General features: G+C 37.5%; 1 protein-coding gene across 2 annotated transcripts in view; it reads right to left on the reverse strand.

The window, feature by feature from the left end:
• stat3 (signal transducer and activator of transcription 3 (acute-phase response factor)) overlaps positions 1–21,655 on the reverse strand; it is a 39,697-nt gene that overhangs the window by 15,368 nt on the left and 2,674 nt on the right. For both annotated transcript variants that reach the window (XM_036590073.1, XM_036590072.1), the window contains exons 2-14: positions 12,137–12,270; positions 6,650–6,893; positions 5,310–5,402; positions 4,878–4,959; positions 4,320–4,420; positions 4,038–4,189; positions 2,558–2,716; positions 2,339–2,431; positions 2,193–2,252; positions 2,068–2,097; positions 1,640–1,733; positions 593–640; positions 402–485 (exon numbers count right to left, since the gene is read on the reverse strand). In XM_036590073.1, coding sequence (XP_036445966.1) covers positions 402–485; positions 593–640; positions 1,640–1,733; positions 2,068–2,097; positions 2,193–2,252; positions 2,339–2,431; positions 2,558–2,716; positions 4,038–4,189; positions 4,320–4,420; positions 4,878–4,959; positions 5,310–5,402; positions 6,650–6,893; positions 12,137–12,264 — 1,368 coding nt within the window. In that variant the 5' untranslated portion in view covers positions 12,265–12,270. The remainder of the gene's footprint in view (positions 1–401; positions 486–592; positions 641–1,639; positions 1,734–2,067; positions 2,098–2,192; positions 2,253–2,338; positions 2,432–2,557; positions 2,717–4,037; positions 4,190–4,319; positions 4,421–4,877; positions 4,960–5,309; positions 5,403–6,649; positions 6,894–12,136; positions 12,271–21,655) is intronic.

The following is a 21,655-nucleotide window of genomic DNA, read 5'->3' on the forward strand; positions in this document are numbered from 1 at the left end:
AAAGCACTGCTTAGTTAGACTGACATCAGCTCACAGTGGGCGCCATGGCGACAGCCATTAGCATGACCTCATTAGCATGCTGCAGAGTGCACCAACCCCCTGGCGTCGTGTACTGGACTTAATCACTAATCATTTCAATATCATCTTTAAGATAATAACATGATTCAACCTAATTGCCGTCCACTGTGTGCCCAGCTGGACTTTCCTGCCAATTCATGACAAGGGATACGATTAAATGATCTACTCTATTAATCAGGCAGAGGGGTAATTACCATGTTAAACATACCAGTGTCAAACAGTTAAATCTGCATTTTTCATTTTAATGGAAAACCAGAGACTGCAATTATGCTCACAATGTCCCTGCACAGTGTGTGTGTGTGTGTGTGTGTGTGCTCTCTCACCTCAAGGTCGATCTTGAGACCCTGGTGGTAAACCTCTGTCTCAAAGGTGATGAGGTGAAGCTCTTCAGTCACAATCAGAGAAGCCTTCAGGTCAGAGGACAAAATCATTAGCACTTACATTACTTAATATGGACCTCTTCATGCACTAATGAACATTTTTTATTAATTGATATCACTGAGCAGCCACTTACATCGCTGTTGGTTCGGCCACCATTGCCACACCTCTGTTCTCGTAGAGTCTAAGACAGAGAGAAATTCAGGTCAACTCAACGACTCCATAATCGAATTAAATTGATATTATTATATGGGAGGTCAAGTGAAGGGTCAGTTATAAATAACAGGTCCAAACTAAAGATTTACACTATAAAGAACTGATGTAATTTTACAGCAGAAGAAACAATGCAGTAATTTACTGCATTCCTTAAATACAGCAGATTACTGCCAAAAATGCTGCATTCTCTCAGAGCTTCTTGTCAAAAATGTAAGAATTTACAGTAGTTAGTTGTTATTTGCAAAGTATACTGGGAAAGCCTTGAGCTGCATGTCTTTGAATTAAGTAATTTTACATTAAACTGTGAAATACTCCTTATAACTTCAGTGTGAGTGGGCGGGGCTAAATCGCTGCAGGCTGAACAGCCAGATTTACATAAATGTGTTACTGATTTTGTGACATCACAAAATATAATGTATTCAAAATGCTGTTTTGGCAGCTTAGCTCCTATTTTAGGACTATATGGGCTGGAGAGTGAATGGTATGTCTTAGTTCTTTTACAATATTTACATAACACACCAAACACTTTTATTTAAAAAAAAAAACTGAGGATAATTTAGTTTTCCGTGATTTGGACCCTTTAACAACTGGTTTAAGTGAACGTAACTGCTGTAAAGAAATGTTCGGTTAACAATGAGTGATAAACATTACTACAAAAACACTACTAAACTGAGGACCCTCAGACAGCTCTGGGCGCATATTAGACCACACAAGCTGTATATTACAAATACTGGGTTGAAGAATAACTGTACAAATTCTGCTGTATTGAGAAATACAGTATTGTGATTTATATTACAGTGGAAGTACTGAAAATAACAGTAAACCATCAATTTCCATTATTTTTTTATAGTGTGCGCTCAATAAACCAAACAACTCCATCAATTTCACAAACTGTGTATAAACAGCTAATTTGCACCCGATAGAAAACTAGCCATGAAATGTCCAACAGTGTATAGGATGTGCTCACCAGGTGTTTGAACTCGGCAGAAAGGCTGCCATTATTGGACTCCTCCATGTTCATCACCTTAGTGTTAGTGCCCAGGATGTTGAACTTACGGGACCTGGAAGAGGACGAAACAGAAAAATGTCACACGCTAGACAACATCAGCAGGCTTTTTGTTTTGGTAAATGAACAGAAATTATTCTGTTCATTATTCTGAGTCACTATGAGCAAAACACTCTGATGGATGTGGACTTTCCCTTATTTAAACATTGCATTAAAGTCAAATGTAAATGGCAATATTTTAATGTATTGATATTGTGTGGTGTTCTTGTTTCTTCCTTTACACATTATAATAGTTAACTGACATTTCTCTTTTCTACGTCTCATTTCAAGTTGAAATATCATCAATAAGTAAAACACTGACAATCAGATAAGAACAAGTTGAAACTCACCCTCGAATGGCTGCCACATCACCAGACTCCCTGGAGAGAAAGACATTCAAAACAGTCAGTGCTCCGTCAGGCTGTATGTGTCTGATGATACTTACCAACTTTGACTGAAAGAATGTAAAACTCACTTGTCAATGCAAACTTTGATTTTCAGCTGGTAGTTCAGTTCTGGGAATTTCACCAGTAGCCTAAAACAGAGTTGCAAAAATAACATTTGATGGCTTTGTCATTGTGCCTGTCAATCACTTTCGGTGAGTTTGTAAAGGAATCTTACCGAACTTTGTTGGTGAACTGAACTCCTGTCTTGATGACTAGAGGTCTGTCTGGATGCATAGGCATGCACGGCTGTCTCTCAACCACAAACGCACTGCAACGACACAAACGCGCCACAAGAGGGCTCTTTATAGAAAAATGTTTATGGCAATAACATCATATCTCATAATGATGTAACATATTGTTCTGAGTTTGCTCTTTGCTTCTGTGCGTGTCTTACCTCTTCATGAGGTTGCGGAACAGGTCTACGATTTTTTCCTCCAGGGCAGGGCGGTGCTGAACAATGGGGTCCCCTTTATATGACACCTTCTGCTGAAGCTCCTCCAGCTTCTTTATTTGCTGCCTGATCTGCAGTTGAGACTCAGCCAACGAAGTGATCCTAAAAATAGAGAAAGGGAGTGAGAAAAGGGGAGAGAAGGAAATAGCAGAAGAATGTATATTTTGAGATCTTTATCAAAGTGTTCTTTTATTTGTTGTTTCCTTTTTGTTATTAGAGGGGCACTTTGACATAAATATGAAATATAACTATTGTGCACTGTTGCAAACTCGCGTACAGACTTCCTACACTGGTGCCATAGTAATCCATAAGGTGATTTTTGCCAGTTTAAAGACTAAAGCTGGGGTTACAATACACAACTTTTACCCCAATTTTAGCCCCAATTCTCAGTCTGGCTGAATCTGTGCTAGTTGGCTCCAGTCTGCAGATTTTTGGGTCAGTTGGAGTCAACAACTGGAGAAAGAGAACTGAGTAGTGTGCGAGGGGCTCCCAATTGCGTTTCAGACCACTCGGAGCGTATCAAATATGTTTGATTTTTTTCGACCCGACCTAACTTAATCTAGTAAACTGGTCAACGACTCAATCTGAACAGACTCCTCCAACAGCCAATGGAAACTGAGAGCGCGAAAGAACAAAATACAGTAAGTAAACAAAGAAAAATGGTGAAAAGTCTTATTAAAAAGAAGCTTTTTAATGAGCTGAGTTTATGGCACGAGCACAATCGAGTTTCTGTAGATTTAAAACTCTACTAAAAATACCAGACTGATCACATTTTTGAAGCCATGAGCCTCACTTAAACATGTTCACCTGCTGCTTCTTTACTGCGTCAGCGCGAACAGCAAAGAAAACAGCAGCAGCGAGCGGTGCCACCTTTGTTTATTTGGGTCTCCTAGTAACGGGACAACACGAGAGTTCGCATGAGTGAGTTCCGTTCAGTTCAGCAGTAGCTTAAAAGTTGAATGGTGTGTAATTCTTTATCGTTTACTGTGTGATCCCCAATATTTCTGTTGCCCAAGAAATCTTAAGAAAACCTCTTTCAGATGATGTATTTTGAAGGTAGAAGATGCCCCAATGGTTGCATGACATATTTTGCATAATACATGCTGGATAATGTAGTTAAAGAACAATTATGTATTTTATGAATATTTATTCATATATTGTTATACAGATCACGTCTCTTGTGTTAATTCTTTTATTTAGTTAGTTAGCATTTAGTTAATGTGTTATTGAAAAGCACTTCAGACAACATACAGCTTTGGCAACATAAGTTCTCCAGTCATTTCCATAAAGCATATTTGATTTGATTTAATTTGACTGATTTGAAAGAATAAGCATTTAACATTATGAGGAAGAACACAGAGGTAAACAGCTGTGCAATAGTGCTCTCTAAACAGTACAATGAGACATTGCATTGTGTAGGTACCATGTCTCTAGCCGGTCCAGACAGATGTTTGGGGGTCCTCCAATGCAAGCTATCTGCTGTCGCCTCTTCCAGTCAGCCAGCTCCTCATCAGTCAGATTCTTCTGGACAAAGTCCATGGCCTGCAGCAGCCCTGCCATCTCAGTCACGATTTGCTGTAAGAAGAACAAAGACAGGCCGCTTTGTGTACATCATGTCTCTGCTGATCCTTCATTGCACATGGACATGGCTAAGCAGCCCAGACTGTGCATGGAGTTGTTGAATGTATTAAAGTGTAACTCTTACCCTCCTGAGCTGATCGAGGGCACACAGCATCTGCTCCAGCTGAGCCATTTTCTGTCTGGTGGCTGCAGCCTGGCTGTTTCCATTCAGGTCCTGGGACAGCTCTGAAAGACACCATTCAGAATTAGGATAAGAGAGAAACAGCTCCTACAAAACTCTGAACACAGGCCCTTATCTTGGAAAACCATATTTTTCTTGCTTTTTTTTAAAAAATAGAATAGTTTGATGTAGTATGTAAACACCCGAAGTTTCAAAACGTACCGTTCACTCCCCAGTAAACAGAAATTATAAAAACAGCCCGTTTAAAAAGCATCATAAGTGGACCTCAAACTTAAATATAAAATGCAAGAAACTTCAGATATGGGCCCTTCAAATAAGGGTTTAAAGCTCTGACCTCACAATAATTCGATTTCAACTATGATTCTTTTGGAAACTATTTAATACATTACAACTAAATGTTGAGGAAAAAAACCTGAGAATGAACAGTTATGTCTTATTGTTCTTATTGTTCTGCTTTAGAGAAGCCAGTTTGTATGTCCTAAAGCAACATATATTTCTTACCTCCAGCACTCTTCAGAGTCTTATAGTTGAAGTCAAAGTCATCCTGTAAGTTCTCTAACATCTTCATCTTTTGCTCCATATCCTGAAAAAACATCCAAGAAGAATGGAGTGAGAAACTAAGAAACCTTATGAAGAAATCCACTGATTGTGGACACCAGGTAAGTCTAGGATAAGCCCGGCATTATAGTTCATTGTTATTCTCCTCTAACACGCGTGGCTCAATACATGAGCTAATCGTAAACTCTTCTCAAGCTGTAGTGCACAGCTTTTTTAGTACCACACAATCATGCTCTTTTTACAATTTTATGTTTAACTAAAAGACAGAACAGGTGGTCCTATTATTATCTGTAGCATTTATTATTGAAATCCCTCTCAAGAAAACACTTGGCTAATGAGCACCACTCCAGTTAAGTGTCAGCTACACCAACAAACCTGCACTCTCTTCCTAATGTCCTGCAGGTTGTGCTCCAGGATCTGCTGTTTCTCCGTCACCACTGTACCAGTTGGGTGGGCGGCCTGGCCATCCTACAGAGACGAGACAGCAAAACTCTGCTTGAAAGGGTCAACAAAAGCCAATGATTTAAAACATTCAATCCAGGGCAGATCACGGTGGTGTAGGCATGAAAAATGGAAAAAATACGCACTGTGATGATACTACACCAGTAGTTGCTAGTCCTTTTCTAACAAAGCTAACAATCTTTTGTCATAAGATACTATTTTGGACAAGCAAATGAAGGCATGGAATATTTTAGATTTCAGTCACAAGCTGTAAAAAGAAGCTGTTGCATCTAACAGCAGTAGAAGCTGAGGCAGCACTGTGGATTAGCAGCTCTGGCAGTATTATCGCTGCTCCCTTTTGAGGCCCTTTGCATCACAACTGCTGAAGCATACAGTTTGACGAACGATGAATAACGTTTTTCTTAAAGGGCCCATACCCATGGAAAATCAAATTTTCTTTACTTTTTGTGATGTAGTATTTAAGCACACTTAAAGTTTCAAAACATACCGTTCACTCCCCAACCCAGTTCATGTATGGAAACTAAGCTGCAAAAACAGCCTGTTTTGGATTCACTGTTTCCCAGCCCATAGCAGTTTAGCTCTGCTCATTCACGCTGAAGTTACAATGAGTGTTTTAGTCTATACCACTTTTTAAATGAGGCACAGGGCATATAGGGCAGCCAATGAGAACGGAGATAATTTACATATATCAGTCTTACTGGAACAGTAAATTGGAAAATGAAAGACTTGTTCACGGTAGTGGTGATAGGAACCAGACGTCTGAGTTTAATGCCTCTAAAAATGTGACAGGAAATGGTTGAAATATGCTGTCTGATGCCTGATATATTGTTTCTGAGATACACAGTTTTGAGAAAGTGTTAGACTGAATTTTTTTAAACCATTTGTAGCACAGAGGTGCTGGCAGGGGGTTGCAGGGCAAAATAGTCCCCAAAGAAACCTTATTTTTTCAGATTTAGTACTATTTTATCATCATCAACACTGCATAAAATGACTCAGAAGACACGTGTATGTTCACAGACTATTTTGGATATATTTACATTTTACACATTGCAATTCCTGGTTCCTATCACCCCTACTGTATCTGAGTTGGTAGATTTCTCTACAATAAACCTTTTCACAAAAAAACACTTTGTTTACTTTGTTTAAATCTTAACAACTGAATTATGCAGAAATTTTGAAAAAAGGGTGGAAGTCCCCTTCACAGTAGAGGCCTTTGAGAAGAGGCTACAAAGTGTGAAACAGTATGTCCATACTTGCTGAGCAGTAGTGGCAGTCTGTAGCAGTCTCTGCTCTTCCCACAGACAGCGGGCTACAATGCGGGCGATCTCCATGGGCTTCTCTAGGTACTTGCTCTGCAGGTGCTGTTTGATGCGTCTCAGGTTGTGCTGGTACAAAACATTGTTCTCCTGCAGGAATCGGCTATACTGCTGATCGATCTCTCCCAGCAGGTTATGAAACACCAGCGTGGCGTGGGACTCCTTATTGGCTGCATATGCCCTGTGGAGTCAGAGCAGGAGGTGTGATTAAGACTAGAAAGCCAGAATTAAAGCCAAAGTTCAAGATCAAAACTGACAACTCCTTTTCCCACATTGCTAAAACCATGACATCTCTCCATACTGTATTTGGGATCTAGTGGGTTGTTCTTGAAAGAGAAACAAGTATTTATATGCCAGAGCACCTACACATCACACCTATGTTAATAAGGGATTTTGTGTATTATTTGTGTACTGTGCAGTATTTATTCACAAACTGTCAGCTGTTTTGTGTCTGCTGTATTCTAATGTAGTTTTTTAGATGCATTTTCACTGGTGTATGTTTTAGTTTTTGTTTTGAATTTACACTGAACAAAGTTTTCCACCCACAAACATGATGTTTTGAGTGAGAGGAGAAAACAAAAACCCAACCTTCTATGCGGACTTTCCCCCAGAAAACCCCAAAACCTAAAAACTGCTTCTGCTACTGATGTAACATCAAAACATCATCTACGCTTTCAAAGTTTCTGCCTTGTTTTGATGATGAATATGTCACATTTACAATGTCTTCACTTACTCAACACAAATTCTAAACTGCTGACTTCATCTCGCTGCGGTGCAAGCACCGTGACATCTAACCTTTCACTCTATTTTACACTCCATAAATAGAAGCACATCTTATTTGTTCTCTGCACTGACAACTTACAGAACCTGAACCAAGAAAATTCAATTCACAGTTAAAATAAGTACGCATGCATCTATGACTGCTGTCATGGAAAAAAACTTATATCTCCATTTTTATCTTTTTTTTTTGGCTAAATTTCATAACACCTGATACATTTTGTTTTGTGTTAAAATTTCATGAGGAACCTACAAACATAGAAATGGTCCAAAATGACTTGAAAAATGTGACTTGTTAAATTGTCTTCCATTAGAAGTTAAGTAGGTTTTTTCCTTTTCCTGTAAAGTTTCCATTTTGGAGATACAAGGTTTCGTTCCAAAGGGCGATGACATATCACTGTTGTCGGAACAAAACGTTGTATCTCCAAAATGGCAACTTAACAGGAGAAGGGAAAAAAATACTTTACTTTTAATTTAAGTCAATGGAACCAGACATTTTTATAAGTAATTTTGGGCTGTTTCTTTTTCTTTCAACAGGCATTTTCAAATTGTGACAAAAACTGAAAAACAACAAAAATGGAGATACGTTTTGTTCCGACAACAGTGATATTTCATATATATAAATATATATATATATATATATATATATATATATATATATATATATATATATATATATATATGCAGAAACATTCCTATTAATTTGCTGAGTTTAACATATTGGAGAAAATAAAACATTACACGTTAAACATATCATATCTTTTGCACATGCCACATTTTTTTTCCAATACATTAAAATATGTGCCAATATGTATTGCGTTATATATATATATACATATATATATATATGTATATATATTTACAAAAGTTAAGGACATTTTTTCTTCTCCTGAAAAGCCTAACATAAGGTTTTGTTCTGACACCAACAATAGTTTATTCATGTGGAAATAAATGCATATCTGAATGAAGCAAATTCATGCATCACTTTTTTCAGTGTACAACTGTATAATACTTGCTAATCTAGTGCTAGCATATTTACATCGAACACTTTTGTGGTTTAGTCTTCATTAATGTAGCTAGCTCATTAGCACAGGAACACTATGACCTCATTTACAGTAAAGCACCAGTTAAAGCGCACACTTCAACGTACGTTAGACACCAAAATTTAGTGTGAACTGAGCTGCAGAGTGGAACTGACACATCTAAACTTCAGTTTTGTGAAAACTCACTGTTTTTTGTGTCCATTTATCTTTAGCACAAAGTCACATCAAATATGCAGGTCTGCTCAATGCCTCTACATCATTTGGCAAAACTTCCAGTTTGTAGAAAGTGAGATCATTTATTTTGAAGTACATTTGAAACGTTACTGTTATGTGCAGAGTAGAAAGAATAAACATCCTTTGCATCTTTGCCATGTTTTTCTCTTTTTTGACAGTGAAACAAACAGAAAAGAGTTACACAATCACGTAGACTCAAAGATGTCAATAGAGAATGTAAATGTAATGCACTTTGTAAAAAACTATGCAATTATAGTAATTACTGTGTTACTACATAATTACGTTTCAAGTATGACAAAGCAGAAGTATTAACTTTCGACTTCTAAAGGTTTATTTCATTTCATTTCATTTAATATTTAATATTTAAATAGAACTTGGTCATACAATATAAGCAGGAAACAGAGCTGGAACAATATTCCATTATTTTCCAGTTGAGAACACACAGAGCATACAGCACAAGATTTAGAGTCCATCCTCTAAACAAATGCCAGAACCTGATCCAAGCAAATGGAAAACCATTCAATCCGTCGAACGAATGTTTATGTACTACGGACACTCGACTACAAACAAGACAGTGAGAGACAAAGGCTTTGGCTGCGTTAGTATAAAAGTGATTTAACATCCCAAAAACTATGAGAAATCAAATACGCGCCCCAGTCTGCTGCCTACATACCACTACTTGTTTTGGGTTCCTAATCGATCACTGTGCAGTCCTATGAAGGCTGTTTTCATGGTACACATGATCAATACATCAGTTCTGTTCAAGACACAGCTATTCTACTATAAGGGTCCAGTTTAGGGTCCAAACTCATGAAAACTTTCTTTTTTAAATCTTGAATAACTGTAAAAAAGCTTAAGCTTAAACAGTTAAGCTTTCATTACAGAGGTTGAAACATATCAGTATCAGCAGATATTTGCTTAAAAAAACATTAGCCGAATTGGACAAATGTTTAGATGACCGATATTTCACACCAATATCTGATGATGTGTTTATTGTACTCTGGAACAACAGAAAGTTCCTGTGATGTTGGGCTTCTGCGCTAAAATGTCTGTATTTCATTCATTTTACTGCATTTGTAACCACATAGAAATAAACATTAGATTTCTCTGCAATGCTTATCCAGATTAGCCCAAATTTCTACACTTTAAAAATGTTTACGTATCAGCATCAGCAAATATTTACATAAAAAATATTAAATATCGGCATAGACCAACAATTCCTATAGAGGTGCATTCCTACACTACACGTCCACAAAGTCTGTAAACACCTGCTCATCCAACATTTCTTCTAAAATCAAGAGTATACATAGGGAGTTTGTGCTTCTAATCCTCTTGGAAGGCATTACATTAGATGTTTTAATACTGCTGTGAGGATTTGACTGCATTCAGCCACCAGAGCATTAGCGAAGTCAGGTACTGAAGCTGAATGATTAGTTCTGGATCACTCCAACTCATTCTAGGGGTGCTTTATGGAGCTCCTTCACTCCAGGAACACAGCTTCACTGCTCTGCTCAGCGCTGGGAGGCTTTATACCCCTCTAGCCAACGCTTGGAAATCAACAAGGTAACCTTCGGCTTATGTGCACCTGATTTAGAGTCCCATTCTATTGTCAATGCTCTTCTATGGAGATTACACAAGCTGTGTGTGTGCAATTGAACACTTGCATCAAGAGGTGCACCCAAAGGTAGCTGAGTTCACTAATTATAAGGGCTGTCGGGATACTGCCAGACATATATTGTATATTTTTATACTGTTATTTTCCCAGCAACCTCTGAGTCGTGGATATTCTGTTTGCCTTTCATGGTACAAGGGTTCTGAAACATAAACAGAACTGTGTTGCACATTGTGTCAGTAATTTTAGAGATCTGGCAGCATTGATTCTGTTCCAAAGGTATGAGATTTTGGATTTTTTTCTTTGAGGTTTTTTAACCCTCCATTGCATTAATTATTACTTAGACATGATAAAAATGTTTTAATGTGTGTTTGTTATTTAAAATGGTTTAAATAACGGAAATATTTGAAATAATTAATAAAAATTAAGTGGGGTATTTGGTAAATTGTTGCCATATGGCAACAATGCGCGATCACACCATAGCACCATAAAATCTAAAAAAAAAAAGCATCATAAAATGAAAATTTTCTCTTATTCTCTTACTCATCCTATTATTGAAAACAAGACCAAACGCCTCAAACCTACATTTAGTGACATGTACGACCCAATATTTACAAATACTGTAAATTAACACAATGTCAATTGGTATTTGGAATGTATGGCAATAACAATATCTTAATAAGAATTCCTGGTCATGTGATGTCAAAAAGTATTTCTCCTTTCAAAGTAAAAGACCCTTTTTCCTCAATTAAATAGGAAAACACAGATTTTATATTAATGCATTTTAGTATGGCAACACCATGCAACAGAGGGTTAAGCCGTTCAAAAACTGCCATTCAAAACCCATTTACTGTTGGAAACAAATGCAACTGACAACATGCTATTTAGCTAACAGTCTGGAGAAGTAAAAAAGAAAATTAATTATTTGGATCGCACATGGCATTAAGACCAAAACTGGCACCTCAGAATAGAGCTCCAAAACATTGACAATTGTGCAAATGTTCTTACTGTTTAGAGTATTTTAATTATCAAATATACCGATTACGAGAAGCTGGATGAGAAAAGTTCAAGACGTGTTTCTAAACTACTTATTAAGCTAACAAAGAGTATTTCATGCATGAACTTCCTACAAACCTGTGTTTCTTACAGGAAAGCAATTTTTCTACACAAGGATGGAATGAATTCAACTGAGGGTGCCATTCAAAGAATAAGGAAGTGCAGCTGAAACTCTCTCTTTTATCTTGTAACTGCTGTCAAGCATACATGTATTTGTGTGACAACGTAACCTCCTTTAATAACAACTGGGTGGCTGGATGCCAAAATAAATCACATTACGTGGAGTGAACTCTGCTTCCTGTAAAAGCAGGTTAGGGTTCAAGTGCGGTTTGAGACTTTCTAAACTCCTGCAGAGCCACTAACGTTTACTGGCACCACAAACCAAATCTACAGATCACTCATACCAAAAAAACACATATAACACTGTGTTAGGATACGTAAGAGCACTGAAAAAGTGATGCTCTGAATTTGCTTGATTCAAACATGTACAAGAACAACCATTTCCACATCATTTCTACTTGAACAGATTATATTAGACCAACACAAGTGCTGTCAAAAATAAGCAAAGTGATGTGTTGATGTAATATATTTCACTCATTGTTGGAATGAGGTAAACTTTTGAATCAAGCCAATTCCCATCCGTTTTAACACTGAATCTTAATATAAATAAGTAGTGTTGTGCTGATGCGTTAGGATGTGTACCAGTCTTGGCTTTCGATCCAGGGGGCTAGAAACTGGCGGAGCTCCATGGGGAAGCTGTCACTGTACAGATGGTACAGCTGCTCCAGGTAGCGCGTCTCCAGCTGCTGCAACTGGTTCCACTGGGCCATGTTGACCTGTGAGGGGGAGATGAACATAATATAAAATTTCACCATTCTCAGGAACGTTTCCGCTTTTACCAGGCTATGAATACCTACAACCCAATATATAACAATTCACAAATATAAAATCTGATTCAATACGATGGCATGGTATTCAGTACGGTGGTATCTCAATTCTATATATTTTTTATTCTAGCAAAACAGCTAAAACGTTAATGTTTTAATTTGCAGTTTATTAGAGCAGCCAACATTATAAAAGTAAAGTTTTCAAAACAAAGGTTGAGCTTTATAATGTTCTGTTCTAACCGCACGCTAATATGTTAGCCACAAGATAACATGCTAGTCATGATATAATACAACACGACAAAATATGATGCACTGCATTGTGCAAGCACATTAAAAAACAGTGTTCCTGTGTGTCTTTGGTGGGCTGAACGGTTTGGAGACAAGATCTAATTGCACTTTTTCTGACCAACATTGTGATCGCGATCTAAACTGTGATTATTACATGGCCAAAAATTTACATTATTGTTAAGGTCTACGGCAGAGCTGTTCTCAGCCAAGATATAGTCAAGTCATTTTCCTGGTAAACTAACATGATCTGCACCAAAAATCTGCTAAATTTTGGAAATCAGGACACATATGTGGCTATACTTGGACAAAGTGATGTGACAAGTAGTACAGTTCTTTTTTTTCTCCTCCTCTTCGTTCTTTTCTCAGGTACCTTGTGCTGTTCCTGTATGTGGATTCTGTGTGTACTGTCTTGGTGAACAGTGATTTTATTGCAACCTTGAGAAACCCCCCCAAAAAATAAATACATAAAAAAGAAAAATAAGAAAACCAGCATATAATTTTTAAGACTTAAGGCTTAAGCACTGGCTTAGGCACTGAACAAAGTGGGCAAGACAGCCGGTTAGTTGTAGTCGTGTTGTACATAGTACATGGAGGTTTGGTTGCTTTAGATCATTGTAACTCATCCACAGGCAGTTCAGACAGTGTTAAAACAGTGTTGTTAACAATATACGTTACAATTAAAACTGCAGCTCTTGCGATTTGAAAATCTTTCAAACTGTGAATATAAACATGATTCATCTGTCAACATTAATCACTTTGAGCACTTTAATTACAATGTGAGACACAACTGTAGTACCAATTGAAAGTTCAGAATCTGCACTTTCAACAGTATTGCTTCGCTTTTCCAACGAGCCATAAGTGAGAAATAATTGATGTAACATTACACCTTTGGTTAAAGCAGAAATTAACTGTGACTTCCAAGCGTTCAACCCTCCTCAAAAGCGCTGAGGGGAAACACAGTGCTGTCTGAGGAGAAACACCACACAGCCGTTCTGCTGAAGCACCATTAGAGCTCCGATCAATGGCAGCCGATCAGACAGCAGCAGGAGCATCCGCTCTCAGAGGAAAACCTCAAAACCCAGAGGCAGAGACACCGTTGGTTTCTGTCCAATCCTGCTACCCATCAACACACATACACACATCCTGTTCAACACACACGGGTCTGCTTACCCACCCACGCAAAAACACAGAGTCTACATACAAATCTGTACACGCCAGCATGTACCTGCAAAAACGGTCTTCTAAAACACACAAGACTGCACAAATATGCAAACATGCATAACACACTTTCACCTTCTTTCAAGTTGCTGAGCCACAGTGGGCTTCAATGCCGCCATGCAGGCTGTAAAAAGAAAGCAGACTGTCAGTCACCACTTGTGAACTGCTGTGACCATTCTTTCCAAACACCGCTTCTACATTTTCCAACTCTAACAGAAGAGCCTCCCCCAGGCACTCAGGAAGCCACAGCCTGTCAGAACATTGCTGTGTGAGTTCATTTTACTTTTTATACCCACCAGGCCTGACCAATACGACTTTTTAGGTTCATTATGGCACAGCAAATTTTTTTCGTTCACTTTTTATTTTGTGCCACGCTGGTATGACTTCTGCTCATTTGGGCCACACTGGTATGGCTTTGTATTTTCACTAAGACTCTACCAATATGAATTTTAGTTTGTTTGCTAAGGCCTAACCACTATGATGTTTAATGTTCGTTGGGCAAACATTAACTTTCTATTTAAATTAGGGCTCAATACATGTTTCATTTCAACGTACTGTATATCCATTTACAACAATTTTGGATGTTAAGAGTTTTTGAAAAGAGTAATGATACATAATGCTGATATATAATGGAAAACACATCATTATTTCTGTAATAAAGGTGGTAGTAACCATTATATATCATGTTTCTTGTATGTGTAAAGCCCAATCTCAACAACATATATCATGAAAAAATTTTTACAGTGGCCTATAAAGTGTTTTGGAACTAAACCCTTCAAATATTATTTTTTATGATAACTTGGGCTCAACAAATTTGTCTTTTTATGTTCAACAGGGCCCAGCTGACATGACTTTCATGTTCACTATGGCCTGACTGGTATGACTTAAATTTTCACTGGGATTTGACAAATATGGCTTAATGAGTTTATCTTGGTCCAACTGATATGACTTTGTATGTTCAGTATGATTCAAACAATGTGACTTCTTTCCTATGTTCATTAGGGCCAGTCCTGTATGACTCTTCATGCCCACACCGGAATGACTTTTCAAGATGATACAACTTTTTTATGGTCACTATGGCCCAACCGATATAACTTTCATGTTCACTAGGACCTGATCCATATGACGTTTTCATGTTTGCTAGGGCCCATTCGATATGATTTTCATGTTCACTAGGGCCTGACCCTGACTGTGTACGGCTCGAGCGATATGAGTTCTTTTTTGATGTGTATATGTTCATACGCACAACCAAAATGACCTTTTATGATTGTTAGGGCTTGAAAACAGTCACTAATACTGATACTAATTTTAAGGACCTACGATTTCCAATAACTAATATAATTTAGTTATATTTGGCATAATTTGGTGTTTAGCTTGTATTGCTGTAACAGAAGTAAGCAAGTGGTCACTGTTAGCTTAACAGCTTTTATAAAGACCAGAACTGAATGGTTTTTCTCACATTATATGTGTACAATTTAAAATAAAATATGACGTGTTGTATTAGCGGGTTTTACGTCGATACAGATAAATCAGCAGGAACTCAAAATCAGCTAATATTATCGCCACCATTATATACTGGTCAGGCCCTATAGTTCATACTCACATGAACAGATGGTGTGACTAACATAATGAACATCTGCTGACTCCTCTAGTGGCTGAAACAGAAAGTCATGTCTTGAGGACCTCGTCATTGGACAAGTAACAGATGACTTCCTTATTGACAGCCCTGCTGTTATGCAGGATTATGTTCCTGTGTGCCTGAAAAGCATTGCTGCTCAACCGGCTTAAACAAATGGCCTTGGCTCATATTGCAGTAGCAATGGCCAAGAGTAATGGCTTATGAACGCAGAAATGCAGGAGGAACAATTACATTCTCCCTCAAGGGAGGAATAATCATTTGCAATCATCTGGCAACCCTTCTCAGCGTTCAATATCACCTTCCTTAAAAGAAGGAACCAAGACTGGAGATGGCCCTTGGAGATCTGGTCAGCATCAGCTTTCAGACAATAGCCTAGTTGCATAACAGACAGTGCAGTGGGGATGAATCTAACAGACAGTGAGAACTGTTTGTATTTTGTTGATGTTCCCCACAGCAATTTGCTCTCTTTCCACAGTATGAGGTGAGGCTGAGGTAGCATGGATAAAGAGCGAGAAAATGTCACAGAGGAGGAGTGAGGTTTTGAAAGGTAAGGTAGAATGAGGCTAGAATAGACGGCGGAGCGCTGGGGGACAGCCTCCTTAGGTGTGAGAGAATGCTGGTTGAGGTTTTGAGGCAGATTTTGCACCTTTACCTCTCATTGAGCACATGAGCTTTAAGCACATGGTTAACACTGAGTAACAGGGTTAACAAGGTTTCTTGTCTTTGTGGAAAGGTCTGACTTCCAGAATACTGAATTAATGCAACGATATTTGTTCTAGAACTGAATCCTCCGGCATTTTCAACCAAACCAAATTATTTAGCAAAGAACAGAAAACAGCTCACTCAAAATACACTTACATTAGAAGTCAACAGGATGATGTTTCAATATTGGCTTCAATTATTAAAAAAGCCTTTCTGATCTTTTAGTAAGTACATGGAAATGTAACAAGATAATTACCTGCAGTAACAGTGCATGTAGTACAGATCTGCGTAGTTCTGTAGAGTATTCCTTTAAAGACCCCATTTCTACATTTTTCTTTTATTTTATCTTTTCACCAGTCCAGTCAGGTTTTACGCACCAAAACAGTTGTTGTCACTGTGCCTTTAAGGCTACTATATATAAATTATCTCTGATCTGACTGGCTGTCCTGTATTGTGCTTGATTCACAAAGCTGAAACACTCCTTATTACTTCAGACTGAATGGCAGAGCTAAACTGTTATAGGCTGATTAGGTGGATATATGCAGGACTGGGTAGTAACGGAATACATGGAACGGCGTTACGTATTTAGCATACAAAAAAAGGTAACTGTATTCCTTTACAGTAGCAGAAAATAAGACAGTAATCAGATTACAGGTACATTATAAAAACAGAATGATTACCAGCAGGTAAGTGCAAACTCACCTTCCTGCCATGTCTAATCTCAAACAAATTATACTGTTACACAAATTTGTCATCATTATGTTTGTAATATATCCGTACAGTATCCTTAGTAGATTTGGCCGGTTCGCTAAATGTGAGATCAGTGACCGTTTCTGTAAGGCACAATATTTAAGTCACTTATAATCTATTATTCTGTTTCATAAAACAGTGCAGTTTTTGTGTTTAGTGTGCTTTATGTTAAATTCTTGTTAAAAAAGGTCTTGTTGAAATAATTTTTCTCTTTATTTATTTACTTATGCATCTGTAATTAAAGACAAGTAATCCATAAGTAACAGAAAGTAATCAGATTACATTACTTTAATATAGTAATCCTTTGGATTAAGTTACAATTCCCCTTTTTAACAGGTAATCATTACTCTATAACGGAATACCCCAACCCTGGATATACGTAAATGTGTTGGTATTCGTGACATCACAAAATGAGTAAAATGAAAACAGTCTGCTTTTGCAGCTTTGTTTCCATATATGCATCTGTGGACTGGAAAGTAAATGGTATGTTGTGAAAGTTTAACACTGCTTGCATGCCACAACAAACTCATTCATTTCAAGAAATGAGGAAAATTCAGTTTTCTATGATAAAGGCCCTTTAATAATTATCAAAACACAGGGGGCATTTTGATTTCAAAGATTTTCAGAGTTCAGCTGGTTTCTTTGTCTCTGAGGTCCTCATAACCACAGTATTTAAAATGTCATTAAGTACCTTTATTTAAAAAAAAACCCTAAGAAAAATGTACATATACCTAATGCTGAGAGCCACGCACCTCCTGACATGTTTACAACTCTGCCAGTCCTAAAATAACTGCTGTGGATTGATCTAATCAATTTGACGTATAGCTTCTTTCTTCCTTTTCCGCTGCAGACAAAATGAGGCAGTTCAGTTTCATCCTTTAGTCTCTCACCTCCCACTCCCACTGTTGCAAACACTTCTCCACTTCCCTCTTACTACACATGCACACTTTCATTTTACTGGTCCGCTGCCCAAAACCTTGTTGAGGATGAGAAGCCTTAGTCTAAATGAAACTGACACAGGACTGAAAAACCCATAACTGCACACACCCACAGAGACCCTCAGTTTACAGGCTTGTCTTATATTAAGTACAGCAAGAGAAGCAAGAAGACCAGAAACCCCAGTGGTCCCTACTGCAGATGACAGATATAATATATAAACTTCATCTAAAACAACAGCAAGATATTAAAAGGGAATTCTACTGTTTTTGTTTTAATTTCTGCACAATTCAGTCAATTTGATGTAAACAAAGTCATTCATTCTCTATTAAGGACAAAAAATATTAGCAACTCATTCGACTAAATGAACAGTTTTTGATTTTGTAAGTGAAGATAAGTTAATACGTCCTCTACAAGGAACAAACTTCTAACTTCCACATTTGAATGCACAACTACTGTTTATCTGCTGAATGTAACATTTTGGGGAAAATACAACGTAAAATGTGGCTTGTACAAAAGATATGGCACATTATATATTTATATATATATTTTTTTTTAATCCAGTATGTTAAACCCACCAAATAAACAGAAACAGAAAATCAACAAAACATGTAATTTGATCGGTGTTCTCAAACTTTCTACACACAAAGGTTATGAATACTGAGACTAACAGCTGACAGCTGGTTCTTACAATTTCCTGAAAGTGCAAGGAGTTTCGCAACAATATGACACAGAAATGAATGTGCAGCTACCATAGCAGCAGTTCTCCGTATTACAACTCAAAAGAAAAAAAATTATTAGCTCAGTGGTGATAACTGGTTTTCTACCTTGAAACTTGTGGGGAATTTTTCATCCATTTTCTTGAAGTCACGAAATTAAAGTGACCATGCAGATAACTTTCACTTTCCTTTTGCAGGAAAATGCACTTGATGCACTTGCAACTCCACAATACTGACACCATGTAACAAGTTTCTTCAAAATATATATTCATAGCAATGGTAGCCTGGCTTTTCTGGCTGCCCAACAGTATACCAACAGCCTACTTTCTGTTCCCATGCTGTCCACTTTTTAAATGGTGTATTGCATAGTTTTACATCTCTTGGTTGATCCATGCTGCTTATGGAAAGATCACAGAGCTATCAAAGAAAGATTGTGTTGTGTCTTAAGCCATTTTATTCCCCCAAGTTTTTTCTCATTAATGCTGCTTCTCCTCAAGTTTTTTCTCTCTATGTAACTATAGCACTGATTTATAACAGAGGTTTCAAATAGGAAGGCAAAATGAAACCAGAAACATCTGAATCAGTAGAAAACTGCTTTAGAGAAAATGATCAGCATTGGTCAGATGTTATTTGACCGATACTTCAAACTGATTTCATGATGTACTTGCTGTACTCTGGACGAGCAGACTGTTTAGACAGTGCTGGTTACTGTGCTGAAACATCTTTACTTTATTCAGTTTATTGCATTTGCACCCCTAGAGAAATACAGAAACCTACAGAAATGTACGTAACGCTAATCCAGGCTGTTATAATCCCAATTTCTACATTTTATAAATGTTTATGCCTTGGCATCATCAGATTTGTACATGAAAAATATGTGCATCAGTCTACCATCAGTATTGGTGCATCCATAGTTTCAAACTTCAAACTGCAGGTTATCAGTGAAAAGCAAGTCTAAACAATACCAAAACACTGAAGACTTACAGCAGGATCTTACATAAGAACCACTGCACCCTAATTGATGGCAGCCTGAAGTTGTGTAAATCTGTACACAGCAAAAAAACTGGCAGCCTCAAGATTCAACATACACAACTGTTCACTGAGGAAGCTTGGTTCTAAAGAGCCATTAACTGGATTTCTGTTTTGGTTCCTCTTATTGTGCTGCCAGTGCTAAAGGGTTGATGTTAACACGGTAAAAGTTTCAAAATGTGCCATTCACTCCACAGTCCATACACCATTCTGAACAGCTTGTTCCCTCACACTAAAGTTATGAGGAGCGTGAATGATACACAATAGAGGTCAGCCAATCAGAAAGGAGCTAATTTACACATATCGATCTCAAAGACACAGTAACAGCCTGTTTGATTCTGAAGGATAAAGAGAGGATGGACAAAATGGCCATCTAAAATAAAAGATGACTGTTGTTGGTATTTACACAAATGTCCTACTATGTAGACCAGATAAAACTGAAGAAAATGTAAGACACAAGCTCTTTTAAACAGAATAATTCCAAAAACTCATCAGAGGCTAGCTGAGGATGAGATTTTCAAAGCTGCACAATTCCGTGCCAATCCAGACTAAGTCACTGCACCACACTCAGTCTCTTCACAAAGCTTCAGCGTACAATGAAAAACACCTGGGAAAGCTGGCAAGAGAAAACAAAGCACAACAAAGCACACTGTTACTGTCATATCAAAACCTTTCTTTCATTTTTACTTAATTTGAGGACGCCAGCTGTGCTTTATACTGTGTGCACGTTTCATGATGAATGTACAAACAAAAATGGTCCAAAGGTAAAACTTGTTACATTGAAGTACATTAAAGTTAAGAATGGTCTGATATGACAGTGTCGATATACAGTCTTATGCAAAAGCTTGAACATCCCTGGTCAAATTACATGTTTTGTTAATTTTCTAAGCAAAAGAAGTACACATTCTTTACAGGGAACAAACATAAATATAGCATTTTTCTGCAAACTGCAGCGCACAATTCTAATGTATTTTCATATATTTTGACATATTGAAAACATTGGAAAAAATAAAACATAAAATGTGCCATTACTTTTGCACAGGCCACATTTTATGTTTTTTCCCAATATATTAAATTCAGCATATAAACAGTAATTGTGATTTTAAATGTGCAGAAAGGTGTTCTCTGTAGAGGATTTGTAGTGTATTTATTTTCACATAAAATCAACAAAACATTGACAAGATAACCTGACCAGGGGTGCCCAAACTTTTGCTTTCCAATTTTTTTAACAAACCTAATGTCAGATTGAGCAATTCATCTGAACTTCAACAGAAGCTTGAGGTTAGAAATCCTGGTCATGAGGACTTTCCCCTGTTCCTGCACTTGACAAAAAGTCCATAAAGGACTGAACTAATACACTGAATTTACTTGATTCAAATGCTTACTTAACATCCAGACTCATCTTTGTCACCATACACAAAGACAAACTAAACAGGATGTTTTCTGGCACACGTGGCCTGTTGGGTTTTGTAATTCCAGGAATTTTTGCAAGGAAGTTTTCTGGTTCAGATTATTCCCGTAAGCATTTCCTCATAGTGAAAAACAAAAGATCATACGCATGAAAGGCAAACTGCATCGCTCATGATCAAAACTGGCTAAAGAATATTACATAACAAGAAAATGAATCTAAAATGAACTCCAGCAATCTACTATTTCCATACTGTGGTATTGTGGTAGTAGCACTGGAACCACTGGTACTGTTGTACTGCAGTCCGTCTGTGTCCTGTTCTAACTGCTGCACTGTTCACTGGTGTTACTATTTTGTTGTATTGCGTTCATTGGATCGGCTTTTGGGCTACTGTACTGTTCTCTGGTACTACTGTTCTACTGTACTGCAGTTATTTTGTGATCTTTTGTATTACTGTTCTGTTGTACTGCACTTATTTTCTTGAGTTTTTATTGTATTGCTGTACTGTTCTGTGGTATTACTGCTCTGCTGTATTGCTGTTATTTTGTGTTCCGATGTACTACCATATAGACGGGACACAAAACACACTTCTTTTTCCAACACCGATATCAAAACCAGTACCGGCCATCGCTGATCTGATATTTT

The sequence above is a fragment of the Colossoma macropomum genome, unplaced genomic scaffold (genome assembly GCF_904425465.1).
Source record: "Colossoma macropomum unplaced genomic scaffold, Colossoma_macropomum, whole genome shotgun sequence".
Taxonomy (NCBI): Eukaryota; Metazoa; Chordata; class Actinopteri; order Characiformes; family Serrasalmidae; genus Colossoma; species Colossoma macropomum.